Source organism: Oryza brachyantha, chromosome 2, assembly GCF_000231095.2.
Source record: "Oryza brachyantha chromosome 2, ObraRS2, whole genome shotgun sequence".
Classification (NCBI taxonomy): Eukaryota; Viridiplantae; Streptophyta; class Magnoliopsida; order Poales; family Poaceae; genus Oryza; species Oryza brachyantha.
The window spans coordinates 24,694,172-24,705,808 of NC_023164.2; the positions used below are offsets into that span (position 1 = coordinate 24,694,172).

Sequence of the window (11,637 nt, forward strand, 5' to 3'; positions counted from 1 at the left end):
AAGAAAGCCACAAGTCATGGTATGAACTGATGCACCTAGAAAGATGTGGAGCTCCAAAAACATCGCCGATATGATACTGTCCACCTCCCGTGCCTAAATGAGGCTTCAAGATTACAGTTACTAGTACAACGAAGAATCACTCCTTTGACTACACATGGCGATTTACATCTGCGAGTACAGAAGTAGACACAAGATGAAACTGGACAGGATTTGATGCGGCCTGTTCATCCAAGGAGCCGCCGAAACGCTTCCGGCAGGGCCATTTGCATTTGCAGTAGAAACTTTGGGCAGTGTGAAAGACCCTCCTTGCACTGATGGTGAGCTTGAGCTCGGCGAGGGAATGGCTCCACCGGCTTCTGCAGGTCCCGGTGCCGATAACGGCGGGAGAAACGTCGAGTCATGGTTCACTGTGGTAGGGGGCTCCGTGAGTGAAGGGAACTGATGTGGTCCTGCGGTCAGAAGAAGAATAAGAAACACGGAATGTATCAAAGTGAAAGGTGGCAATGCTGACTAAAAAAGTCAGGGTTGAAGTGCTTGTAATCATAAAACGAACAGTTGCTCCTCAGGTTACTGACTCCCTGTTCTGAGCAGGGTGGCATCAACCAAAGTGAAGGTATGAATGTATTCATTCAGAAAGTATGATGTAGGTTGCTATGGCATCCAAAAAGCAGTTTTTGCAACTATTCAGGTGGGATGTTTATTCTGTTGATGCAATATAGTACTATTTGTACGAAGAGAAAAATGCATGGTTTTCCAGTTGAAAATCCTAATAATACTAATTCGAATGTGCTATATTACTGCCCTGTAAGCCAATTATGCAGGTCACAGCAACAATAATTACCTGGGCATCTGGATTGAAGACCTGTGCTTAGCCTGCAAAGGAAAGGAAGAATGTAACAACTGGTTCTTGAAGTAGAAAAAAACACTCTGACAACATGTTGCTTACAATGTGGTAATGGTTCCATTAACAAAACCTCCGTAGCTACAAGTAGAAACATTGCAGCCTGCGCTAGTGGTGCGAGTGCTTACGTTGCCAAGCAAAACATTGCTGTGACTACACTGCATGCTTGGACATGATGCTGTCAATGAAGCTGGTGTGCAATATAAACTGAGACAGAAGAGAAGACAGAGATTATGACCCACAAAATGGTTCCATCAGTAATATTGTGTTAAACATAAAAGCTTCAGTTAAAAGTTACTTGAGATTCCCTGGCCCACAACTGCACTGAACACAGTTTCCAGCAGTAAGTGCATAAGTCCCATTTGCCACAACCAATCCATGATCTGAAGCAGATTTGGGAAATGTAGATGTACATGCTAAGACAGAAATAAACAGCCATTGTCATTGGAAGAACAGGGGAGACATTGTTACTATTCAGAAAAGACAAACGCAGCCCAACTGTTGTCACAGAACAGAAGAATTAGCAATCAAAAAAAAAGATAGAGCCCACAAAAGCAGAGGCCCTCCACAGTATGCTGCTTATGTTTTCTTAGACGATACACAATTTAAAACTCAATAAATGAATAACAAGGAAGATTAAAAGGTCAGAATTCAGAATTGTATGTTACTTATCTTAGCTTACTAAGTGCTCGATTCAAAAATTTAAAGGGCTCGATCTAGTTTTAGGAGTAACTGCTTAAGGTTGCTTGTAACAGCAAATGGCTAAATTCATTGACACTGGATAAGTGGTCGTGTGCCATTAGCTTACCCTGATTTGGTAAAATGATGTTCTTAAATGGGAAGATAAACGTATAAGTTCATGCATAACTCTCCATTGTAATCTTCCTAATTTCTATTGAAGAGTAAGCGATTGCCTAAACAGAGCTCCATTTATGAATCCAAGTACGTTAGCGAATTGAAACACTACATTACACAACTGAAGACGAATGGGCGTATACAGTATTCAAATAAGCATCAAAGTAGTTGGATACTGTAATTGAGAAAGATTACAAAGTTTCAAAAACCATAGCAAGTCCTATGGTGAAGCCCAACATTGGAATGATGTGATTATTTCATTGTGGTAATCAATTCAAACCTAGAATTCAGCCTCTGAAGCAACCAGATATATTAAGCTAAGCACCACTGCCCTTGGTCCACTACCAAGCTATTGATGATTAACTGCAAGTAATTTTTTTAGAACAAAAAAATATACTAACGACCCATTTTGCCTCCAGAAAATGGGGTCCTTCGCAAGTTTAAGCTCAAAGCAACTCAACTCAATGCAATAAAACTTATGACTAATCTGATCGAGCAAGCTCGTTACAGATTTGGTTACTCTGTAGTCCGTGGTAGAATCAGAACAATTGCTGTTTGAGATCAGTATGCACCTGGTAATGGGATCGCGAGGATGTCGCCCGGCGCGGCGATAGGGCTCCCCATGGCGTTCACATTCATGATGTCGGTGACGGTGGTCTCGTAGCTGGCGGCGATGATGGGGACGGTGTCCCCGACCTGCACGACGTAGGAGAGGTACATGGCAGGCAGGTTGTTGTCGGAGGAGTTGAAGCAGACGCAGGGCAGCGGGATGACGAGCTTCTGGCCGGGGTCGAGCGGCGCGTCGGGGTCCGCGGAGGCGAGGGCGTTGGCGTTGCGGATCTGGTCGGCGGAGGCGAGCCCCGCGAAGACGCCGTCGGCGACGGTGGCGAGCGTGTCGGCGGGGCGCGCGGCGTAGCGGACGGAGACCGACTTGCGGACGCCGTCGGCGCAGGAGCAGCGGGTCGGGACGCGGACGAAGAGGCCCATCGGCAGGATCCGGTGCGCCGCCCCCGGCGCCCCGAAGTCGAGCGCGTTCGCCGCGAGCAGCGCCGCCGGGTCGGCGCCGAACAGCGTGGCCACCTCCGACACCTTCATGTCGGCGTAGAGCGTGTACCCCAGCAGCGCACCGCACGAGTCCGACCCCGTGCACGGCTCGATCGTCGTCTTCGCCTCCACGCCACACATCAACGACGACACCATCACAACCAGCACCACCGCCGCCGCCGCCGCCGCTTCCACCCCCGCCATTCCCCGCCGGCCTCGGGACGCGAGCTAGAGCTGTGGAGAGCGTGACTCTGCGGAAGAGCCGACGAGGGAAGGCGTGGTATACAAGCTGATGCTGATCAGAGCAAGTGAGCAGAGGAGGCGGTGGGTATGGCCCACCGATCAGCCGCGTCGGTTTGGCGGGAGGGACACTGGAGCCTGGAGGGCGTCCGCTTTTTGCAGCGCTGCGGGAATCTGTGCCAAGCTAGGGGAAGAGGGAAAGGTACCAGAGCCACACACCCCCAGCTCTTCGCCGCTACCACGCGCGCGTTCCGAGTCTGTGCCACTGCTCTGTGGGACCGGAAATATATCCGGGCCCACGTGTCATTCACAGGGTGGCGGGGATGCGTGCCTGCCTTTCGAAAAGAGGACGCAACGGTCGGGGAGGACGCAGTTGGGCCGCGTCGCGAGAAGGCGGCCTCCGCTGCCGTGCGGGCTGCGACCTGTCACCGTCACGGTCCCTCATTGGCGGATGCGGCCCGCGGCTGACTGTGTTTCAGGCTGGGCTACGACGAGTTTGCATGGCTCATGGTAACGGGCTCGGCCCAATGAGCTCGACACATTAGGCCTGGTGTCGTATAGCCCATGAACAGATGGCCTCAAAAAGTACAGCTAGAAAACGCTGCCCAGAAGAAAAAAAAGGTCAGCCATGGTACGCGTAGGTATACAAAACAGGTGAAAAAACCTCAAAAAACCACTATAATCGTACTCCATCGTGGGGTAGTTTCGAGTAACGTACATGTGCTAAGATTAGCAAACTATAAATCACCTATAAACATATTTTAAGAAGATAAATAAGTAGAGAGAAGAGCAGTGTGCTACAGATTTATAGCCACATGCAGCACAAACTTCACATAACGTGTGCATAACATGATAGTATATACTACCTCCGCTCTGAAATAAGATCATTTTTAAGTTTTTTGATAACTCTTCATCTTATTTAAAAATTTTTTGTGATTAACATTTTTATTATTACTATATGATAGCTTTATACGTGACTAATTTTTATTTTTTGATAAATTTTTTAAATAAGACGAATGGTCAAAATGTTTTGGATACGAAAAACGAAAAATGGATTTATTATAGGACGGAGGTGTATTTTATAGGTAGCTATGGTATGAATTGATTATTAAATTTAAAGTCAGTAGTTGACTATACTACCTCTGTCCCAAAAAACCAACTTTTTAGTTCTTGTGTCAAGCATTTGACCATCCGTCTTATTCGAAAAATCCTCAAAAAATTTTAAAAAAATTAGTCACAAATAAATTACTATTTATATTTTATTATCTAATAAAAATAAAATTATTAATCATAATTTTTAATAAGACGAAAAGTTAAATATGATATATAAAAACTGAAAAACTGAAAAGTTAATTTGTTTTGGGACCGAACTAGTATCGGCGACTGAAAGAAAAAGAATACGAGGATGTCGTAGTGGCTGCACTGACCGGTCGTACTCGTATGAGCAGCGGGCGTTTGACTCGTAGGCTCCTGGGTGCATGCATGCCTGGCCGCGCCGACGTCGCGTCGCGTGTGCAAACTTCAAAGCTAGCTTGCTGGTGCCAGGAGCGTGCACGGGAGGGACCGGACACACGGACGATACCGCGGCGCTCCCGGCGCGGCGCCTGTGGCGACAAGACCAGACGCGAGATGGAGAAGGGATACGAGGATTGACACGACAACATATTGTAATATTTCCTCCGTATTCGCAGACAGTTTCGTGCATTATAATATTCCACGGTCGTATTCGGTATACAATAACTGAAAAGATATGCCGGTCCACGTTTTCCTCTGTATTTGACATCAATTATAAGTATTAAATATAAATTATTAATAAAACTCACCTCATACTCTTGACTATTTCACGAGATAAATATTTTGAGCCTAATTAGTCTATTATTAGCGAATGTGATGTTACAATAAATATTTACTAATCATGAATTAATTAGACTTAAAAATTTTATCTAATGAAATAGCCTTTATTTATACGATTAGTTATATTACCAGTCTATATTTAATACTTCTAATTAACATCCAAAAACTTCCGAATCCAAACAGCCACTCGGTATACTGTACTTCAAGTCTGTCGCAATTAGTATTACCGTCGTCCGTCGATGTATAGCAAGCTGGAGTGAAGAAAAATACGTACGTACGGGTAGGTTGCGATGCATTCCGTACGTTTTAGGGTCACAGCCAGCATGCTAATGGCCGGCCAATCGATGATCAGCAGTTCAGCACAGTGTTACTCCTGAAGACTTGAGGAGGTTCAGACAGATTGGGGGGGACAAACTCGCTGGCTAGGGATGGTTGCGAGGCGATCCCATCGATCGGAGAGGCAGCATCCCGATCAAATCACGGCCGACTGGTCTGCGTGCCTTACGGGACGGGCCACGTACTGTGCCTGATGCTACGTTCTTTTGGATCGCCTGCTCGTGAATGCTACGTACACCAGCTAGCTTGTTCATCCATATAGCGTCTATTTTTATAAGGGGATTTGCTATAGCACGGAGTACGGTGTATCGTCCCTACGGTGCACAGATAAAAGGTGGTGTTTATGTTTGAGAAAATTTTTAGAAAAAATGTCACGTTAAATGTTTGATCAGATGTCGGAAGGGGTTTACGGACACGAATGAAAAAACGAATTTCACGCCTAGCCTAGAAACCGCGAGATGAAATCTTTTGAGCCTAATTAATCCGTCATTAGCATATGTTGGTTACTGTAACACTTATGGCTAATTATGAGCTAATTAGGCTCAAAAGATTCGTCCCAATATTTCTTCCATAACTGTGTAATTAGTTTTTTGGTTCATCTATGTTTAATGCTTTATTTAGGTGTTCAAAAATTCGATATGATGTTTTCGAAAAAAATTTTGGGAACTAAATAAGGCCAAATTGAGCTGATGGCGTGACTTTTCGACCCTTTTTGATCACAGGGATTTAAAATAAGTCCCTATCATATCGAATGTCTGGACACTAATTATAAGTATTAAATATAGACTATTAATAAAACTCACTTCATACTCCGGACTATTTTGTAAGACGAATCTATTAAGCCTAATTAGTCCATAATTAGCGAATGTGATGCTACAGTAAACATTTGCTAACCGTGGCTTAATTAGCCTTAAAAAATTTGTCTAATGAAATAGCATTTATTTATAGAATTAATTTTGTTATCAGTCTATATTTAATACTCCTAATTAACGTCCAAACATTCGATATGACAAGAAACTACCAAAAAGAAACTACCAAAAAGTCTCTAGATCCAAACAAACACCTAGCGCACCATTGTCACGTTGTCCTTTCGCAAAATCGCAAGGCTCTTGCCGCCTTCCTAGCATGTCAAATGATTTGATTAGTCAACATGAAGCTAGCATCATACGAACATGTTTTAGTTTTTATTTTTACTTTTCTTTATAAGTTGAATAGAAAAATTAGAATACAGTCACCGCACATGCACTTCACGATAGCACGGTTTCTCAATAGTAGTAACTTCCCAATTCATTACATGTGTTGAATTTTTTGTCCTTTTCATTTTTTAATTTATTTATTTATTAAAATTTAGATATTTAAAGATACTATTCATATTTTAGAGTAGTATTCTTGTCTTGATGAGTATTGTTATTATGTCTTGATATAGTCGTTACCACCATAGTATCAGTTAATACCAACTGAGTATTGTCGGTTACCATTCTAGTATTAGTTAGTATCGACAATCCAATGTGATATTAGATTTGATATCGGTGAGATATCGTATCAGTACCTCCTATAAATCACCCCCATTTTAAAATGGGATGTTTTACGATAGCAGCTGCTATTGTGATTTCCACTTCTTAATTCTCCGTCATTAATTCCTGTAATGACCCACACACGTCCCGAAATGCACTATACCATGGATCTTGATTCGATCGATGCCCCAAAGGTTCAACAAATTTTTAACTGTAATATTTGAGCAATAGACAGACACCTCATCTTTCGCTTTATAAGCCAAAATTCAAACTTTAAACTTTATATTTAAAGTTAAAGGTGTTTTTTCATCATAGTCATTAATTTTTAGTTTTAATTTTTATATAACTAATAATATATGTATAATTTTTATTTATAATTTATTTTTCTTTTACAAATATATCGTTTAGTTTTTAATTAAAAAAGTCAATCAATCACCCTCAAACTATTCTGTGGTTTCATCGGCCAACATAGCCAGAGCAGAAGCCACACGCCTGAGTACTGCTAATCGGCTATACCGCAGCTAGAATAGTCGAGAAATATTCGTAGCTAGTAACTTGCATATAGGGTCCGTTTAATTAGCTCGTAACATTTTTCCCTAAAAAAATCGTATCAAATCTTTAGATAACTAAGTAAGCATTTAATATTGATAAAAAAACTAATTACATAGTTAGGGAAGAAATCGTGAGACAAATCTTTTAAACATATATACTTAGTCCATAATTAGCCATAAGTGCTATATAGCCAGTGGCGGATTAATTAGGCTAAAAAGATCCGTCTTGTGGTTTTTAGGCAAGTTATGAAATTCGTTTTTTTATTTATGTACAAAACCCCTTCCTCTACCCGATCAATCGTCTGATGTGACGGCTAAAATTTTTCTTTGCGTAAACTAAGAAGGACCATAGCTACTTTGAAGTGTGGGAAGAAGGAAAGTCAGTAGGCCATGAAATCAGTGATAGAAACTCAACCACGTCATAGCACTATAGCCTCGCAGTCCCAGCAAAAACGGGGCACAAGCTACCTGATACACAACGCCGGCCGTCCAGTGTAGCCTCAAGCATGGAGTACTGCAAACCATCTGACTTTTCTTTCTTTTAGAACTGCATGCATAACCATCTGACTGCATGCGTCTTCCTCTTCCATTTCCCTTTCGTTTAGCATGCAAATGACGCGACACAGTCTTGACCAGTGTGACCCAAGTGATCCATTTGTGAACTGTTAGAGGCATATCCCCATCGAGCTCGAGCTGCCAATACAGAGTTTCTTCACGACCAATAGTATTTTTAAAAACGTTGACAGCAGTTGGTAGAGAGGAATCGACAGTAGAGAGACAGGCGAGTAACCTGATCAGTGGTTACCCGACCAAGCCGATCAAGAGGTGTATCTAACAACTGACCAGCCTCTGGTTTAGCTGGTTGATCAAGCTTGATATCGTGTTTAAAACATTTAATTTCATTATCGATGTTGTGCTTTATATAGGTCTTTAATTGATGATTGGTTGCATGCTTAATGTTACGTGTCAGAGATATAAATCATTTCAATTGTAAATATTTTTTTAAAAAAACAATGATTTAGGTGTTGTTTGTGATAGCTAAGAGGGAAGGATTAACAGATTATCTAATTTTTATGATAGTTTTTTGAGGGTATAAAGATTGAATTAGCTAATAAAAGTGGATTGACTAATACTTTAGAAATGCTCGATGAGAATACACACCGTCTAGTAGTTTGTAAATAGTGCTCTTGAAAATCCACCGCATACAAACGTTAAAAGCAAGGTTGCCAGTCTCCCGATGCATATTTTAGTTTCTTACAATACTAGTACCCCACCAAGATGAAATAATATTGATCCCACCTAGCCCCTCTTGCCTTTTTATGTAACATTATTGAGTTTTGAATCCATGTTTGACCATTCATTTTATACATTTTTCATATAAATATGCAAAATAATTATAAGTCATGGTCAAAATGCCTTTAGTAAGAAATCAAATCATAACACAATAATTAATAACTATATTTTTTTAAGTAAGACTAATAGTCAAACATAGAACCAAAAGCCAAGTGTGCCAAATAAAAAGAACGAAGGAAATAATTTTTTAAGTATCCCCATCCTACTATAAACTTACACATGATACTACCAAATTTTTGATAGTATATATCCATATTCTATGATCCTACAAAAATATGATAAACTACATTGGATTAAAAATTATGTGAATAATTATGCTGAATTTTAAAAATGAGTTAAATTTACCAAAGACAATATCATATGCTTCAATTTATACAACATATCACATATTTATTTAAACCAATGACTTCTAAAGTTCGAGAGTATCCTGATCCTACGATAGTTTTACAATTTTATGACAGCAGAGAAAAACAATCATGGCTAATATCCCGATACTGACTGATTACCTTGATTAAAAGTTTTAAGCAATATAGGCCTACATATGCACTAGCAACATGGGGGTTATTGTTTGGATTTTTTAATGCAAAAAGTCAAATGATATATTTACAAATGAAAAATAATTTATGAAAAAAACTTATATATTCTTAGCGATCTAAAAACTAAAACTAAAAAATAAACTTCGATGAAAAAAACCCCAAAATCAATTCTAAATTTAAAATTTTAAAATTTAATTTATAAGCATATATTAATAAATAGAAGCGAAAAGATAAGGTTCATGTACTGCAGTACTAGCGTGTCCACTGTGCCATTCTGCCGCTGATGATAAATTAACATGTACTGCAATGAAAAACGATCGATCAGAAAGATGAAACACACTGCCGAAACACTCGTTATTTTAGCCGCGCACAATCAGGGAGACAGGCTGGGCAATTCTTGCGTGAATGATTTGTTTCATCCATGCATGCATACGCGATCATATCAAAATCATGTGGAACAGGGTCATGCATCGGCATGGCATGGATCCATCGATCAGCTCGAAATGTGAGCAGCGTAAAGTACGCAGTAGATAGCACTGCTCCCTCCGTTCCAAAATAAATCAATTTTTTACTTTTTACCTATAATTTTTAACTCTTTGTCTTATTTAAATTTTTTTTATGATTGATATTTTTATTTTTTATTACATGATAAATCATAAATAGTACTTTATGTGTGACTAACTTTTTACTAATTTTCTAAAAATTTTTTAAATAAAACGGATAGTCAAACGTTGGACATGTAAACCGAAGAATTAGTTTTTTCTGGGCCAGAGCACCCGAGTATTCAGTATCGTGCACTGCATGCAGGGGCCCATGATGTGCTCCATCACAGACACAGGTGGCCCACATGTGCTACTACTCCACGGTGGTGTGCCCATGCTGCCATAGCCATTAATTCTAGCTACGTACGCAAGAGATACCAAAGCTCCCCAAAGCATTACTCCTCCCCTCCTCTCTTCTTAAGCCGGCCCCCCGGCCCTCTCCCTCCTTCCTCCCTAGTCCCTCCTGTAACCTCGAAACCCTAGCTATCAGCTATCCCGTATACTGTACTATATCAGTGTGACATTCTAGTATAAAATTTTTCATGCTTCTAGCTAGCTGTGCTTATTTTCCAAATAAAAAAGGCTAGCTGTGCTTATTTCCAGTTTGAGAGCCCAGATAAAAATTTGTTTAAACTACCCCTAGTTTACTCTCAGTAAATTGTCAATGCAAAATATATGGTCATTTATAGTGGGATGTTTTTTAAAGCAATTCTAATGCAAGACATTAGTCATCATTTCTATCCTCATGTCATAAAGAAATTAGTAATAGACATCACTTTTACGGCGTAAACACAAATAATTCGCATCACTCTTTCGATGCAAATACTAATATTCACATTTGAATTTAATGTTACTCACTCTCAATATGTCTTTAGGTGTTGTGTACAAACCATGTCTTATACAAGGCATAGTTTTCTTCTCTTTATTCATTAACATGATGTTTAGTTGATAGTTGAAATAAATCATATAGTGCAGGAAATAGTGTACACATAGTTTTTACCTAGATAAAATTCATCCCATCTCTCTTCATTAATTAGTTACTTGCAACATCATAAAGTCACTTTATAATAAAAATAAAAATTCCATTGATAGTAGTCTAAGGACTTCCAGAGTTTTACATCCGTATTTAGAAACTGGGTGAAATTATAACTGATTAGTAGAGATGAGACGTAGGAGGAAAAATAGATTAATCTGCATTCTTTTGACAAATTATTATCAGTTTTTTCCTCAGCTTCTGCGTGCACGTTTCCCAAATGAATAATATATGGTGTATTTTTTCAAAAAAATATATAGAAGTTCATCAACCTAAACTTTCTAAAATAGACTTTTAACTGTATAATAGTTAATTCTACCATTTATATTACTAAATGGCTACAAAATGTAGATAATATTAACAAAAGAAGACAACCTTAAGTTGTCCCTTTTGGTGGGTGCAAAATTATTGTGGTTACCAGAGAACCATTCTGTCATATCTTTGGCATGTTTGGTTCAGTCTCACATTGTGCCATGCTAAACATTTCATCATTCTACTGTTGGTTGGTTGTTACAACTAGTGTGATAAGCCATACTTTATTGGTACATGGACCCGCACACATCATATACCCATTCTCTAGCTAAACATTGTTATATTAATTTGTTGGCAACAAATAATTTTTGTCACAATTTATATATGGCATGCAACACTTATGTATGAAAAGTTAAGTTGTTGCAACGTTAGTCAACAATATAAAACATGATTAGACCAAAGTTGTAAAAACAAGTAGAGTACTACTATATGAGAAAACAGCTCTAGAGAGTATCAGTGTACTAAAAAATATACACAAGTCCTTGCTAGTATGTCCTCGATGTGGGTATATCTCTTTCTGTTCACCATGACACCCATGAGCTAGCTACGACTCTCACTCTGAGCTG

General features: G+C 39.7%; 1 protein-coding gene across 1 annotated transcript; it reads right to left on the bottom strand.

Annotated features, from left to right (window-relative positions):
• On the bottom strand, positions 1-3,004 carry LOC102715740 (lysM domain-containing GPI-anchored protein LYP6-like). The gene is made up of 5 exons (XM_006649018.3): positions 2,329-3,004; positions 1,200-1,317; positions 947-1,108; positions 842-873; positions 1-449 (listed from the first exon to the last, which is right to left on the bottom strand). The coding sequence occupies exons 1-5, from the start codon at positions 3,002-3,004 to the stop codon at positions 163-165; spliced, it is 1,275 nt and encodes a 424-aa protein (XP_006649081.2). The 3' UTR covers positions 1-162.
• Positions 3,005-11,637: the final 8,633 nt, after the last annotated feature.

Bases quoted from the DNA above. Each gene is read 5' to 3' on its own strand.
- LOC102715740 (XM_006649018.3), bottom strand. From the start codon at position 3,004: ATGGCGGGGGTGGAAGCGGCGGCGGCGGCGGCGGTGGTGCTGGTTGTG. The intron at 1,318-2,328 runs GTGCATACTGAT...TTTCTGTCTTAG, and splicing joins CCTCGCGATCCCATTACCAG to CATGTACATCTACATTTCCC. The intron at 874-946 runs GTAAGCAACATG...TTTCCTTTGCAG, and splicing joins AATGGAACCATTACCACATT to GCTAAGCACAGGTCTTCAAT.